At 37.0% G+C, this 17488-nt stretch overlaps 1 protein-coding gene across 4 annotated transcripts in view; it reads right to left on the reverse strand.

Annotated features, from left to right (window-relative positions):
• Positions 1–3174: 3174 nt before the first annotated feature.
• The window catches only part of GCNT1 (glucosaminyl (N-acetyl) transferase 1), a 57107-nt gene continuing 42793 nt past the window's right edge, over positions 3175–17488 (reverse strand). For all 4 annotated transcript variants that reach the window (XM_061201176.1, XM_061201174.1, XM_061201177.1 and 1 more), the window contains 3 exons: positions 15274–15367; positions 5990–6126; positions 3175–4922 (listed from right to left, as the gene is read on the reverse strand). In XM_061201176.1, coding sequence (XP_061057159.1) covers positions 3493–4922; positions 5990–6017 — 1458 coding nt within the window. In that variant the 5' untranslated portion in view covers positions 6018–6126; positions 15274–15367 and the 3' untranslated portion in view covers positions 3175–3492. The remainder of the gene's footprint in view (positions 4923–5989; positions 6127–15273; positions 15368–17488) is intronic.

Here is a 17488-nt window from a genome sequence, read left to right on the forward strand (position 1 = left end):
GACCCTATTAGTATTTGTGGCCATTGCTCTTCTGCAGACATAAGCTGAAGCTAGTAATGCCCAGAAAGCAATACTAGCTATTAAATTGCATTCTTCTAAAGTCCCCGGTCTAGCTCTTTTTGCATAACCTGGGTTACACTTTCTGCCATTGCCAAACCCTCTCTCTCAGACATTTCTGCCTAAAGAATTAACCTTTATGTTTTGAATCACTACTTACACAAAACACCTGTTGGTTACGAACTACCAAATCCAAATACTAAATTTAATATTGGGGTGCTGGTAGCTAACAAAATAAGAATAACTTGTGGAGACAAGGCATTGGTTTCTGAATAGCTGATTTTAATGGTGATATGACTAGTTCCAAACGCATCCAGTCATGCCCGTATTCAAAAGAGTAAACCTTACGGTAACCACACTTGCCATGAAAGTGTTGCATTTACTTATTTATGTTTACCATAATGAGAAATGATTTTTATTTTCCTAAGCCAACTGAAAAAGTCCAGGTCAACTGACTCTACAGATGAAATGAAGTAAAACATGGCTTCCTCCTCCCCCAAATGACTACAAAAGAAAATCCACTTCTGTTCTTTAAGTGAATTGTGCTTGATGAATGACACAAATACATGTTTAGAGACAATAGTGTTTCACATTTCCAAGGCTGAATGGCTGTTTACCATGGTCTGGGAAGAACCTAGGTAACTGCCTATAAAGAAAGAACCATTTTTGTTAACTCTTGTCCTTAATAAGTAATATGTGAATCTTGATCAGTACTTCATTAACTAGAACGCTTCCATTAAAAAATTGCAGTTTATGTATATTTAAGGATTTATTTGGGAATACGATTTCTAATAATTCCCTATAAAAAAGACCTTAAATGACAGCAAAAAGAAATTAGTATTTAATAACTGACATACAGGAAGCAATTTAAATAATGTATCTTTCCCAAAGAACTTACAACATTTTTGCCCCTCCTGAATGTAGTAAGGGTTTCCTTTTGAAACCATCTTCTTGATTCTTCCAATTGCTTGTTCCACTACTATGAATTTTATTTGTTTTAAGTTAGGTTGGATAGTATAAAATTGAGTCCTAATGGCTATATAATCCCTGTAAAGCTATTAGCAATAGGGTAATATTCAGACACATTTCAGCAAGTGCCATTCTAGAGAGATGACGTACCACAGCTACATAAAAGATGGTGGGTCCACAGTTGTAGTGTGGGGCTTGTGGAAACGGATTCTAAAATCATATTTTTACATCTATGGTGGAGAAAAAAAACCCCTCAAAGCTGCCAATTTAAATGTCAATCAGATTCAGTCATGCTACAGTAAGAGCACTGCGATGATATTTGTAAATTTTTTTTTAACTTTCAATTTTCAATTTTGCTAAATTCAAAAATCCATAAAACTGAGCAAATGAGCATGATGCTAACAACCAGTGACTCCAGGTGAAAGTTCTATAATGTTCACTGTACTATTACTTTTAACTTTCCCGTAAATTTGCAAATATTCAAAATAAAAAAATGACAAATGTCTATAGTATTCAAGATACAATGAATGAAGTTAAAGAAACACAAGACATAGACACAAAGTATGTCACTGAAAATCACTGGTTTTAGAGTAAAAAAAAAAGGCCCAACTTACAGGTAAAATCTTTCTTCTAAAAGAGAGCATGGGAGAGACATGTGACGTGCATTCAAAGAAAAAATTGGTTTAGAAGCCAATGGAGACAGAACACCATGTATATAATGTCCTCACTGACATCACCTCTTGAATTTTCAAAGTGGGTATGTTTTTCTTGGTCTAACATTGGCTGCCCTGTTAAATCATGCAAACCATAGCAATCCACTGACTTGCACATTTACAAATGATTAAGTTTCCAAAACTGTGAAACTTTCATTCAAGAGGGTCAGTATAACAAACCTCTCCATAAAATAAAAATGTTTCCTAACTCTGAGGAATAAAATGTTTTATCAGTTGAATGCCTGAAAACTGTCTATTATATATTTCCCATATACTATTTAAGTTGTCTAAGTTTTAAAAATAAAGTACATGGATTTGATTCTTGTTTGAAGTCTCAGCTAAATGATAAAGCTTCTCATTTCCTATTAGATCGATGGCTGAATGGTATCAGCTTAGCAAAAGAGCAAGTTGGTTTTTTTTTTAAATCTTCATTTACTTTGAGATTTGAGACAGCACAATAGCAACCGCAAATCTGTCTTTTAGTGAAAAACAGAGTAAAAACCATATGCTGAGAATAATATCAATACTGAGACAATCCGCCCCAAACCTAATGTTCCCTTTAGGATACCCAGGCCTTCAAGCATGGCAGGTGGTACAACAGCACACCTTTCCCCTCCTCATAGGTTCCGGGAGAGAAGGGAACTGAAAATGCAAGAGCTAACGAATAACCAACGGGCAGGTAACATGAAGAAGCAAGAAGACGGGAAGCCAGTTCCTTTCAAAAGGTGTCAGAGGTGACAGTCGGATGCAAGAGCCTGGAAGATGGACACAAGCAGACCCAAAGAGCAACAGGCTTAATTTCTGGGGATAGTACCGATTGCTGCATCATAGGCCTCAGAGATTGTCTACATATGACTCCTCCTCCCCTCTGCCATACTTACACTTCACCCTTTCTGTCTTAGTTCTCCACACCAATTACTGCCAATCGGATCACATAGGAGAACTGAGGCTGTAATATGGGACACTAGGAATATGGAGCACTATGAAAACAAGTTTATATACAGCTTGATAGCAGGGTCTAGGGAGACTGGAGGAGGAGAAGAGAGACATATTTGAAAAAATTGAGTATTACTCTGTAGACATTATAATAATCAAAGACACCTTAACTTTGTAGATAACCTAAGATGATTCATAGAATCAACTAAACTATAAAGTCTTTTTTTTTTGGCAGGGGGTGGCTTTTAAAAACATATGTACATTGTTAAAAGCGTAAATGGGAAATATTCACATTCAGTCAAGCCCGTTTTTACAAGTTCCCTGAGATGGCATATAGAGACACACAACACAATGCAATGTTACAGCAGAAAGTCAATCATTTACAAAGATCATTTAGAATAAAGTCAAATTTCTCTTTCAACAAACGTGGTCTACAAGATAAATTACATCCTGACTGTTGGCTGTTGCTATAAATCTATTCAAATCAGGAAAAACCATCATATTTAAAGCTCTCCAAGCAATTTTGGCACAGGTCAAACCTTCAGGTTTTGTTCAGTCCCTGAGCTCTTTAAACAGGATAACTTGCATTCAACCTCTTCCCCAGCCGCCCCGGACCACTCCCCCGCACAACGCCTTGCAACCTGCCCTACCCTCTCACTGACTCTAAGTCAAGCCTGAAGGCTACAACCTTTCTAACCGAACTGCTAAGCAGAAACCATAGAGCTTCTCTGGCTTGAAGAGTTAGATTCTGTAGGCCGAAGAATCAAATGGGGTACATCTCATGCCTCCTAATTATTTCTAAAACTGCCTCCAAGGGTCAGTGTTTTAATGTCTCCAGGGCCTTATGCCTCAGATGCTCATCCAAACACTGGATGGCAAAGAGGTCGATGTCCGTGTCGAACTTGTTGGCGAACAAGTGGTGCACGCGCAACATCCAGTTCAAGTCACCCGCTCCGAAAACGCACACGGAGCGCACATGGATGCCGCTGCACGGCGGGTAGGGGGCGCCCTTGGAAATGTCACCTTCAAAGTACTGCCACTTGACAAACCTGGCAATCGCGTGCATGTCGGACATGTCGTACTTATGGCTTAAGGACAGTGACCCTGGGACTTCGGGGATCCTCTGAATAGTGGCCCAGAGATACTCGTCCGGGCTGTATGTGTCTTTTGCCCACTCCATAAACTTTTGTATTTTTTCATTCTCGAGCACATACTCCACATACCTCCTACTGACCACAAAATAGGCACTGCCTGAAAACAGAGGTGTTTCAAGAGGAGGATGTATTTTGTCGGTCCCCATGTTTGTCAGCTTTCCATTCACGACTGCATAATGCTTTTTCCACCTTTCTTTTTTATTGGATGGCATTCTCTCTGTTTCTAGGTTGTTCTCGCCCATTAACGACTTGAGCTTCCTGACAATTTCCAGGTTGGTTTTAATAGGAAAATCCATACCGCAGAGATTTATCAAGTACTTCCAGTCTGCGTTCACTCGGTAGAGGTCCTGCATGCAGTTGAGGTCAGCCTGAACCCGGCTCCAAGATGCATACACAACACTCTCCAGCTGACTGGCCACGAAGACATTACTGAAACAGGATGCAATGCCAATCACTGCGGCCAAAAAGGATTCCTCTGATTTTGTATCCACGTGAATGCAATAGAAATTCTGAGGCATATAAATGGCCCTCAGGAGCCTGTCAAGCATTTCAATTTTGTGATGAACCACTACAGAATATGCTATTGGAAACTCTGCCTCTTCTTTACTAAGGGGTTCTACAATATATTTGCGCTTCTTGATGAAAGAAGCACAATCACTGGTCATGTTTATGTAGTCATAGTTTGTCCATCGAGGGCGTTTTCTAAATTTCACTGTTAGAATCTCAAGCTTTACCTTTTGGATTTCATCTACATCACCCTGTAGAACTTTGGTACAATTAATATTACGACTAGGATTCTCTTCAAGCAGCTCCAAATGTCCAACATTTACAAATTCAGGCTTTTGATGAATTCTTAAAACAGAGAAGGTGACCAGGGAAAAAACAAGAAGGAAGAAGTAGTATTTAGTGGGATAAGAAAAAAGTTTCCTCCTCCGCAACTTCCTCAGCATTTCAACAACAATTGGGGACTTGGCTTTATTAAGGGCAGTCTTCCAGGCTTCAAGCAGTAATGATTTCCCCTCTGTCGTGGCCTGGAGATTTGTCAGTTTGCATTTATCAGAAGTGCAAAGGCATCTTGAAATGGAGGGCAGCACTAAAAGAAAAATAGAAAGGATACATACATATATATATATATAAAAAAATAGTGTTTCACGACATCTTCTCAGGTTCAAAAACTGTCCTCTTTGCTATGAGGTCAGATGTTTAAGACAAAAACAAAGTGGGTCAATCAGAGGAAAGGAAGTAGTGTTATAGGATACCCATCATCTCTGGTATCAATGCCAGATTGTCTTTTTAAAAAACCTGAGTACAAGGATATGCTAGAATATCCTACAATCAACATTTTACCTCTCAGGTATATTGAAGTGCAAAACACAGTTGAAGACCTAGGCTATAGTTATTGAATTCTCCATAGTTGGTGAGTTTTTGATCCTGTGCCAGTGCTAATTAGCAACCCTTGCCTTGAAATCATTACTAATCTGGGTTCCTCCTGACACATCCATTAATGTCCATCAGTTGGTGTCAGCAGCCCCAAGTATTTGAAGAGATCAGATCCACTCTGCTCTTTACCAACTTAGGAGTGGGAGTACACTTAAGGAGACATTCAGAAATGGCTGTGGCTTCTAAGAATCTTTGAAGGGAAAGCAGGTCAACTGGATTTTCAAACTGGAACAGAAAGGCTCAGGTGAAACCAGGTCAGATTTGGAACTGTTTTGGGTTGACTTCACTTTGTTCAGTTCCATACCAGGCACCACAGGAAGAGAAGACATACATAATCCAAAACAGAGAAACAGCCTAGCTGAAAAACAACACTTGTATGCAAATTGTAACTTATGAAAGACCCTTTGTCTATATTCAAATTCCAGGAACCTAACCCACTTTTATTATGTAAAATGTTTACAAATATACAGATATTGTTTTGTTTTCAAAAGTCAATTTTATTACTCGGCAATTGGTTCTAACAAAGAAAGTCAAATACTATCAATTGTCTCAAAACCAGATTTATAGAGATTTGAAAAGTTTTTAACACCAGAATTAGCACTAGAACTTTTAAATATTTAATTAGGAAACAAATTGTGAATATTAATAATACAAATAAAAATAAATAACTGACCATCATTTGTACAGAGTAATGTTACAAAAAGTAGTTAGACTTTTTACCATTTAAATCAAGAAAAGTCGGGATCATTTAGTGCTCTGATTCCAGGTAACATCTTCTGCCCACGTAGAGTGCTTCTTATGCAGTCAGGTTTCTTAAATGTGCCAGGCATCCAGCAATGCTGTTATGTCGCTTGAGTCTTTTTTAAAAAAACACGTGAAACAAAAAGAAAAATTTGTGAAGGGATATATATGCCCACGTAAGTATACACACACACTCAGAAAGCATACTGGTAAACTAATTCGACATATTCACTTTTTTCTTCAAAATGATGGCTGGTCATATCCATTTTTTTCTTCAAAATGATGGCTCGTTGATTTCTCTTTTAAAACCTTCTCTCCAGTCTTTTTTTTTTTTAGTCTAAGTTTGTGGACTGCTAAAGGTTTGAAGACATCCTACAATTTAGGTTGAACTTTTTCAGGGAAAACTCTAGGAGCATTTCCCAAAATGTGTGCCAAGGAACAGTTTAATGGTCCTATATGATTGGAAAATCCAACATATCCTATCCGGCTGTGAGGATTCCCAATGCTCACTGGCCCATTAAAGACAATCCTGCAATTGAATTAGCTGCTTATCTCATCTTCCTCCAACTATGTTGTCTACTACCCCATTCCAAACCTCTACTGGAAAGCAAACATTGGGAGATTCTGCTAAAATACTTAAGCATCTGAACTGTTAAGACATCAGATCCCTAAACAAAGTTATACCCTTAAGCAATTTCTGCTTAAGGCATTTAAGAAAATCTCTGACTAATCATTAGTCAGCTTCTAAGCCAACTGAACAGAGACTTAAGTTGCCTCACGCAATAAAGAACACAGATTTACAAAATTAACCCAAGAAGGTCCATAACAACAATAAACCCTGGGCTGGGCAGGGGCAGAGGTATGATTTCTAAAGTTGATGCATTATAAAATGTCCACTTTCAACAACAACAAAAAATTACAGGGCACGTAGAGAAACACAAGTCTGGCCCATACACAGAAAAAGGGGCTTCAATAAAAACTGTCCCGGAGGAAGCCCAAGCACTGGACTTAACTACACAAAGACTTTCAGTCAGGTATTATAAGTATGTTCAAAGAACTAAAGAACTAAATCAAACCATGAGAAAGATATTTAACCAAATTGAGAATTTCAATAAAGAAATAGAAATTATAAAAAAGAACCAATAGAATTGATTGTATTGAAAGTACAATAACTGAATTGAAAAACTGACTAGAGGGGCTCAACAGCAGGTATGCACTGACAGTAGAAGGAATCAATGGAACTGAGGAAAGGTCAAGTGAGAGTATCCAGCCTGAGGTACAAAAGGAAAAAAGAATTAAGAAAGATGACAGAGGCCCAGAGACCTATGAGAAACCATTAAGCACATCAACAAATGCATAACAGGAGTGTCCGAAAGAAAGTGGAGGAAAGGGTGGGAGAGAAGGGTGAAAGAGGGGGCTGCAGTCACAAGCATGGGGGAGGGGGTGAAGAAAAAAATTGAATAATGGCTGAAAACTTCCCAAATTTGACTTTATTTTGTTTACTGAAGTACAGTTGACTTACAATATTAGTTTCAGGTGTACAACATAGTGATTCAATACTTTATATACTATACTCCATTTAAAGTAATTGCCAAATAATGGCTTTATTTCCCTGTGCTGTACAATATATCTTTGTTGCTTATTTTATATATAATAATTTGTGTCTCTTAATCCCATACACCTATTTTGCTCCTCCTCCCCTGCCCTCTCCCAACTGGTAATCACTAGTTTGTTCTCTGTATCTGTGAGGCTTGTTATATATATTCGTTTTATTTTTTAGATTACACATATAACTAATAACAGAGTATTGTCTTTCTCTGTATGACTTATTTCATTAAGCATAATACTCTCTAGGTCCATCCACACTGTTGCAAATGGCAGAATTTCATTTTTTACGGATGAGTAATATTCCAGTGACAGGCAATTTAGTTTGTGTCCATATCTTGGCTATTGTAAATAACATTACTATGAACACTGGGGTACATGTATCTTTTCAAATTAGCGTTTTCATTTTCTTCTGATATATATCCAGCAGTAGAACTGCTGAATCATATGGTAGTTCTATTTTTAGTTTTTTGAGGAACCTCCATACTGTTTTCCATAGTGGCTGCACCAATTTACATTCCCACCAATAGTGTACTAGGGTTCCCTTTTCTCCACATCCTCATCAACATTTGTTACTTGTAGACTTTTGATGACAGCCATTCTGACAGGTGTGAGGTGATATCTCATTGTGGTTTTGATTTGCATTTCCCTGCTGATTAGAGACGAGCATTTTTTTCATATGGCTGTTGGCCATCTGTATATCTACTTTGGAAGAATGTCTAATCATGTCTTGTGTCCATTTTTTGATTGGGTTGTTTGTTTGTTTTTATATTGAGTTGTATGAGCTGTTTACGTATTTTAGATAATAACCCCTTATCGGTCATATCATTTGCAAATATTTTCTCCCATTCAGTAGGTTGTCTTTTTGTCTTGTCCAGTGGTTTCCTTTGCTGTGCAAAGAGCTTTTAAGTTTAAAATTAGGTCCCATTGTTTATTTTTGCTTTTATTTCTTTTGCCTTAGGAGACAGCTCCCAAAGAATGTTGCCATAATTTACGTCAAAGAGCATTCTGCCCATGTTCTCTTCTAGGAGTTTTACGGTTTCAGGACTTATATTTAGGTCTTTAATCTATTTTGAGTTTGTTTTTGTATATGGTGTGAAGAAATGTTCTTCTAATCTTGTTCTTCTACATATAGCTATCCAGTTTTCCCAACAACACTTATTGAAGAGACTGTCTTTTCTCCACTGTAAATTCTTGCCTCCTTTGTCACAGACTAATTAACCATAAGTGTGTAGGTTTATTTCCAGGCTCTCTATTCTGTTCCATTGATCTATGTATCTGTTTTTGTGCCTGTACCACACTGTTTTGATTGCTGTAGCTTTATAGTATGTTCTGAAGTCAGGGAGTGTGATATCTCCAGAAAAAATTTGAATAATGGCTGAAACTTCCCAAATTTGACTTTAAAAAATTAATCTGAATATCCAAGAGACTCAATGAGCTCCAAGTATGCAAAATGGGACAATCACTTTGGTAGACACTTTGGCAGTTTCTTACAAAGCTAAATATAGGCTAATCATTCAACCCAGCAATCACACTCCTAGCTATTTACCCAAACTGAACATGTATGTACACACAAAAACAGGCATATGAATGTTTATAGCAGCTTTATTCATAATTGCCAAAAACTGGAAGCAATCAAGATGTCCTTCAATAGGTGAATGAATAAACAATTTGTGGTACATCTATAAAATGGAATATTATTCAGTGATTTTTTAAAAAATCAGCTACCAAGCTATTAAAAGACATGGAGGAAGCTTAAACGCATACTGCAAAGTGACAGAAGCCAATGTGAAAAGGCTACACACTGTATGAGTCCAAAGATATGATAGTCTGGAAAAGGCAAAACTATAAGGACAATAAAAGTTCAGCATTTACTAGGGATTTGAAGGAAAGAAGGAACAGATGAATAGGTACAGAACAGGGCATTTTTAGGGTGATGAAACTATTCTATAGGATACTGTTACAGTGGTTAAAGGATACTATGCATTTGTCCAAACCCAAAGAATTGTACAACACAAAGACTGACCCCTCTTAGGGGCTTCCCTGGTGGCGCAGTGGTTGAGAATCCGCCTGCCAAGGCAGGGGACACGGGTTCGATCCCTGGTCCGGGAAGATCCCACATGCCGCGGAGCACCTAAGCCAGTGCGCCACAACTACTGAGCCTGTGCTCTAGAGCCCGTGAGCCACAACTACTGAGCCCACGTGCCGCAACTACTGAAGCCCGCGTGCCTAGAGCCCGTGCTCCACAACGAGAGAAGCCACCGCAATGAGAAGCCTGCACACTGCAATGAAGAGTAGCCCCCGCTCACTGCAACTAGAGAAAGCCCGCGTGCAGCAACGAAGACCCAACACAGCCAAAAATAAATAAACAAAATAAATAAATTTATTAAAAAAAAAAAAGACTGACCCCTCTTAATTATAATTAATAATGTATCAATATTGTTTCATCACTTGTAACAAATGTACCACACTTGTGCAAGACACTAATAATAGGGAAAACAACGTGAGCAGGTTTATGAGAACTCTGGACTCTCTGTGTATTTTTTCTGTAAACTTAAAACTGCTCTAAAATATAATCTATTAAAATTGAAAAAAAAAATTAATCTGTACATTCAAGAAGCTCAGTGACTTCCAAGGATGATAAACTCAAATAAATTCACATCTAGATACTTCTTAAACTGTTGAAAGACAACTTGAAAATAACAAGAGAAAAGTGATTATACAAGGGGTCCTCAAAATTAACAGCTTCAAATCAGAAACAATGGAGACCAGAAGGTAATGAATAACATATTCAATGGACAGAAATAAAAAAGATTCAACCAAGAATTCTATGATCAGCAAAATAGTCATTCAAAAACAATGAGAAATTAAGACATTTCTGGATAAATGAAAACTAAGAGAATTCATCACTAGCAGACCTGCCCAAAAGAAATACTAAATGGAGTCCTTCAGGATGAAAAGAAAGGATACTAGACAGTAACTCAAATCCACATGAAGAAATAAAAAGCATCTATAAAAGTATATACACAGGAAATGTAATTTTCTATGAACAGTTTTCCCACCTGATTTAAAAGATAACTACATAAAGTAGTAATTATAACACTGTATTGACAGGATTATAATGTATAAAGATGTGATTTATATAGTAATAATAGTATAAAGGAGGGAAGGGGAACAGAGCTTTATCAGAGCAAAGTTTTTGAATACTATTGAAATTAAGTTGGTATTAATCTAAAGTAGAATATTTTAAGTTAAGAAGGTTCTTTTTTTGTAATTCCAAGGGCAATCACTTTAAAAAAGCTCGAAAACATACAGTAAAGGAAACATCAAGGGAATTAAAATAGTACACTGGAAAATATCTAACACATAAGAATATAGCAATTGAGGAAGAGAGGAACAAAAAAGACATAAGACACACAAAAAACAATTAACAAAATAGCAAATGTAAATCCTACCTTATCTGTAATTATAATAAATATAAATGGACTAAGACCTCCAATCAAAAGGCAGAGATTGGCAAAATAGATTTTTCTTAAAATGATCCAACTATATGATGTCTACAAGAGACATGGTTTAGATTGAGAGACACAACTAGGTTTAAGTAAAAGAATGTAAACAGATATACTACACGAATAAATACAAAAAAAAAAGAGCTAGATTAATCATACTAATCTGATGAAACAGACTTTAAGACAAAAATTATTAGACAAAGAAGCACATTTTATAATTATAAAACGAATAAAAAGGAGAAGGTCAACAAGGAAACAGAAGACTTGACCAACACTATAGACCAACTAGACCTAACAGACATCTATAGAACACCTTCACCGAACAGCAAAACACACATCCTCCTCAAGGACACATGGAACATTCTCCAAGATGGGTCATATGCTAGACTATCAAACAAACCTTATTAAATTTAAAAAGACTGAAATGATGGAACATATGTCCTTCACTACAAAAGAATGAAATTAGAAGTCAACAACAGAAGAAAATTTGAGAAATTCACAAATTTGTGAAAATTAAACTATACACTCCTAAATAACCAATGGGTCAAAGAAGAAATCACTAGGCACATCAGAAACTACTCTGATATAAATGACATGAAAACAAAAACAAAAAAACTTATAGGATGCAGCAAAAGCAGTGTTCAAGAGGAATGTATATCTATAAATACCTATATTTTTAAAATATCAACCTAACATACCAACCTTACATAAATAGAAAGGATTATAAGGGAATACTATGAAAAGTCATCATCCAATAAAATTAGATAATCTGGATAAATGGACAAATTCTTAGACAGAGAAACACAAACTACAGAAAGTGATTCAAGAGGAAATAGAAAATCTGAACAGAGCTGTAACGACAATTACCAAAAACCCTCCCACAAAAAAAAGCCCAGGCCCAGATGACTTCACTGGTGAATTTTACAATGTTTAAAGAAGAATTAAACAAAAATCCTTCCAAAACTTTTATTAAAAAAATGGAATAGGAGTGACCATTTCCCAACTCACTCTATGACGCCAGTAATCGATTACCCTGATAACAAAAGCAGACGATGACATCACAAGAAAACTATAGATCAATATCACTTATAGACACAAAAATTCTCAACACAATACCAGCAAACCAAATCCAGCAACATACAAAGGATTATAGGCCAGGACCACATGGGTTTTAATCCAGGAATGTAAAATTGGTTTAACATGCAAAAGTCAATGTAACCCACCCTATTAATAGAATAAGTGACAATTACTCCGTAATCCAAATAGACACAGAAAAAAGCATTTGACAGAATCAACACCACTTCATGATAGAAACAGTAGAATAAACTAGGAATAAAAAGGAATTTCCTCAACCTGATAAAGCCATCTATGAAAAATGCACAGCTAACAGCACATCTTAATGGTAAAAGACTAGATTCTCCCCTGCTAAGATCAGGAACAAGAAAAGGATGTCCACTCTTGTTACTTTTATTACATTTTACTGGAGGATCTAGGAAAAGCAATTAGGGAAGAAAAAGAAATAAAAGCCATCAAGTTTAAAATGAAAGAAGTAACACTATCTCTATTTGTAGGTGACATAATCTTGTTTATAGAAAACCCTAAGAAAAACACACACAAAATTAGAATGAATTTAACAAGTTTGCAAGATTCAAGATCATTATACAAAAATGCAATTGTATTTCCATATATTAACAATAAACAATCCAAAAATAAAATGAAGAAAGTAATTCAATTTATAATAGCATCCAAAAGAATAAAATAGCTGAAAGAAACAATTCAACAGAAGAAGTATAAGACTTGACTGTTGAAAACATTTCCTTGAAAAAATTTAAGACAATAAATGGAAAGACATTCTACGTTCATAACTTAAGACTCAATATTGTAAAGATGGCAATACACCCAATAATTAACCAATAATTTTCCTATCAAATTTCAGTTGCCTTTTTTAGCAAAAATTGACAAGCTGATCCTAAAATTCATGTGGAAATTCAGGGGACCCAGGATAGACAAAACAGTCTTGAAAAAGACCATAGTTGGAAGACTCACATTTCCCAATTCCAAAATTTACTATAAATGCTATGGTAAGAGAAATGGTATGGTACTGGTACAAGAAGACATACAGAACAATGGAATAGAATCCAAGAAATAAACTCTTACATTTACAGTCAACTGATTTTTGATATGGGTACCAAGAGAATTCAATGAGGAAAGAACAGTGTTTTAAGTAAATGGTGTTGGTACAACTGGATATCCACATCCAAAAGAATGAGGTTGTGTCCCTATCTCACAGCATATACAAAATAGCATATGCCCAAAAAATGGATAAAGTATCTAAATACAAGAGCTAAAACTATAAAACTAAAAAGAAAACAGGGGTAAATCTGCATGACCTGGAATTTGGCAATGGATTCTTATATATGACACCAAAAGCCCAAGCAATAAAAGAAAAAAAAAATTGATTAACTAAACCATCAAAATTTAAAACGTTTGTGGTTCAAAGAACACCATCAAAAAAGTGAAAACACAACCCACAGGATAAAAGAAAATGTTTTCAAATCATTTATTTGATAAATATCCAGAATATATAAAGAACTCTTACAACTCAACCAAAAAACAAAAGACTAGCACCTGTGGAGGTTTTTTTTGTTTAATTTATTTTATTTATTTTTATTTTTGGCCACGTTGGGTCTTTGTTGCTGCACACGGGCTTTTCTCTAGTTGCGGCGAGCGGGGGCTATTCTTCATTGTGGTGCACGGGCTTCTCATTGCAGTGGCTTCTCTTGTTGCAGAGCATGGGCTCTAGGCACGTGGGCTTCAGTAGTTGTGGCCTGAGGGCTCAGTAGTTGTGGAGCACAGGCTTTGTTGCTCCGCAGCATGTGGGATCTTCCTGAACCAGGGCTCGAGCCCGTGTGCCCTGCTTTGGCAGGCGGATTCTTAACCACTGCACCACCAGGGAAGCCCATGTGGAGTTTTTTAAACAAGAAGTAGAAGAACTATCCTAAACAGATTTTTTTAAAGAATGTGAGTTCATAGTCACCCCAAAATTCATACAGAAAATACAAGTTCCTGACCAAAAACTTGGATCTCACCTCAAGAAACTGACCAGAAACTTAGGTCTCACCTCAAAAAAGGCTTGTCTTTACCATTCTCATCCACATCCTAAACATCCATCATGCTTTGAAAAATGCTTTTTAAAATGTAAAATCACTAGTCTCAGGTTTTAACACAATGGATAAGTTTCTGTAAAGTAGGTAAGCGTGTGAGAAAACAAGTCTATTTTATTAATAATGTTTTTGTGTATTTATCACCATGGAGAATAGAGAAGATACATTTCTTCCAATGATGTATCATTCAAAGTATTTAACTAGCCTAACTTCAAGATATAGAACATTCCCTTAAACAAAACTTGGCTAAGAGTTAGGAGAAGGTGAAGGGAGAATAAGATTTCATTAAGAAAGGGATTTCTATGTGGAAAAGTTTTAAGGGAGGCATAAATGTCCACATACTATATTATTTCAATGGAACTTCAGTCATCAAACATTACTTAGTTTAAGCACACACAAAGAATACTGAAAATATTAAAAAACAAATAACAGGGGACTTCCCTGGTGGTGCAGTGGTTAAAAATCCTCCTGCCAATTCAGGGGATGTGGGTTCAAGCCCTGGTCCGGAAAGATCCCACATACGGCAGAGCAACTAAGCCCATGCACCACAACTACTGAGCCTGTGTGCCACAATTACTGAAGCCCACGCGCCTAGAGCCTGTGCTCCGCAACAAGAGAAGCCACGGCAATGAGAAGCCAGCACCCCGCAACAAAGAGTAGCCCCCGCTCGCCACAACTAGAGAAAGCCCATGCTCAGCAATGAAGACCCAATGCAGCCAAAAATAAATAAATAAATTTATAAAATAAAATAATAATAAATAATACAATTAAAAAATAAAAATAAATAACAAAAATAAGGCAGAGGTTCATACTGCTGGGTCCAGTGTTCCTTCACCCTCAGATTTCACAAATCACATAGATTTCTTGAAGGATGTGGAGTGGGAACAGTCAATGAGGCCAATGACTGAACAATAAGAACCACTCTAAATAACCAAAGCTCATGAATTCTGAGATAGCAAGAAAAATAAAAGTCCCAAATACATACCAAGGCTTCCTCACCCAGGACCTACTACAGGACTTGGCAACTGTCATCGTGAGTGTCCTGGAAAAGGTCCTTCACTGGAACACTGATGCCTTTCCTGAAAGAGAAGACAGTCAGACTAAGTGAACCCAAGGACAATAAATATCGACATCTCATCTCCTTCCCTATTTCCAGCTATCAGCTCCCAGAACTTTGGCAGCCAAGCCAATGCAGGAGTTTACTGTCTAGGGAATCCAATCAGGACAAGTGAAAAAGACTTAATCATGCTGCTTACATTGGGAATGCCCCCCAAATGTTCAAGGAGACAGACTATGCACAGGGAAAAGAAAACTACTAATAATATCCTCAGAGAGGTAAAAAAAGATATTGCATACAATTAATCAATATACAAGACAGACTGTATTATCTAAAAACAGGCAAAAAAATACTACCATACCATATGCTCTTCTGATATGTGCTCTTCCCACCCTTCAATCAAAAAGTGGTCAAAACTCCCTTCCCCTTGAATTTGGACAACCTTATGTTTACACTGACCAGTGGAGTTTGGCAGAAGTGATACTACGTGACCACCAAGATTAGGTCATATAAAACCACGTAGCTTCTACCTGGTTGTCTTGGAAAATGTGCTCTCCAGAAGCTCCCCGTCAGAGGGAAAGTTCACTTCTCATGTTGCAAGAAGCCACACAGAGAGGCCACACATTGGTACCCAAGTCAACAGTCCCAGCTGAACCCAGTCTTCAATTCATCCCAGCCCAGGTGCCAGCCATGTGAGTGAAGAAGCCACAGATGACTCCAGCCCCTAGTCACTCAAGTCTTAACTGAATTCCTGACCCACAGAATGTGTGAGCAAAAAATAAAACAGCAATGTTTTATGTTACTATGTTTGGGGTGGTTTGCCTCACAGCAATGATTAGAACAAACAAGAAACCACATAAACAGAACACCTGGCAAATAAAAAGCTCTTAAAACTTAACATGACAGCAAAAACTGAAAAACTCAATAGAAGCACTGGAAAATAAAGTTGAGAAAAACTCTCGGGAGGTTAAGCAAATAGGCAAACTAACTGATGGAAAATTAGAGAAAAAAATATAGTACTTTAGAGAACCAAACCAGGAGATCCACCATCCAAATTGTACCTCCAAAAACAGAAAACAGAAAAAATGGAAGTAAATAATTAAATCAATTAAATAATTCAAGACTGTATCTCAAAACAAAGGGATGGTTTCCAGATTGAAAAGTCCCTTGGAATACCAACATGATGGGTGAAAACAGACCCACACCAAGACATACGTACTAATCATGAAATGTCAGAACACTGGTAAAAAGAGTATCATGTAGGTTTCGGGGGGTGGGGGGTGGATAGTGTAATAATCCACGTGAAAAAGATTCAGAAGCAAAATGTCTTCATACCTCATAAAAACCAACCAAAGAAGCCAGATGATAATGGAGCTATGCCTCCAAAGTACTAAAAGAAACTGAATTCCAGATGAGAATTCTTAGAACCAGATGAACTACTAAGTAAATTAAGGGTAAAATAAAAACATTTTACATGTTAAGAAAGGCAAGGCTTCAAAATATTTACCATTATGCATCCTTTTTCAGGAAGCTACTGGAGGATGAGCTCCATCAAAACTAAAGTATAAACCAAGAAAGAGGAAAACATTAGAATCAGAAACTGTATCACAATACCAGAAGGAAGGAAAGGAAATACCAGCAGGACAGTAAAGGAACACCCCAGGCTGTGTGTGTAATAGGCCACAGACAAATATAGAAGATGGAAGTGGGTCAGAAGGCCCTGGAAGAGATGTCTTCAAGAAGATGAAATGGATGGAATAACTGATGGGAATAAGCATATTGAAAGCCAATGTAAGCAACTGGCAGAGTTTGGGGTGAATTTGTAATAACTACATTGAAGAAAAGCAAATGAAGGGGGTTGAGGAAATAATTATTATTGACTCGAAAGAAATCAGAATCATGAGATGATGACAAAATCAATCATAGTGTAATCCGTGGCTTAGCTTGGAAGAGCATCAGTATTAATAACTTAAACACTGTTTTCCACGAGATTCAATAACACTATAGTAGGAGCACAGAGCAATGGGAGAGATGGGTGTTGAAACACAGGGGTTGTGTACTTTGACCAGCAGCACATAACTGGCCATAGGGGGTGTTTAGAATTACATTGCTCTTCCAAGCAAAAGGCCTCTTTCTCATTTTA

The sequence above is a fragment of the Eubalaena glacialis genome, chromosome 9 (assembly GCF_028564815.1).
Source record: "Eubalaena glacialis isolate mEubGla1 chromosome 9, mEubGla1.1.hap2.+ XY, whole genome shotgun sequence".
In the NCBI taxonomy this organism is placed as follows: Eukaryota; Metazoa; Chordata; class Mammalia; order Artiodactyla; family Balaenidae; genus Eubalaena; species Eubalaena glacialis.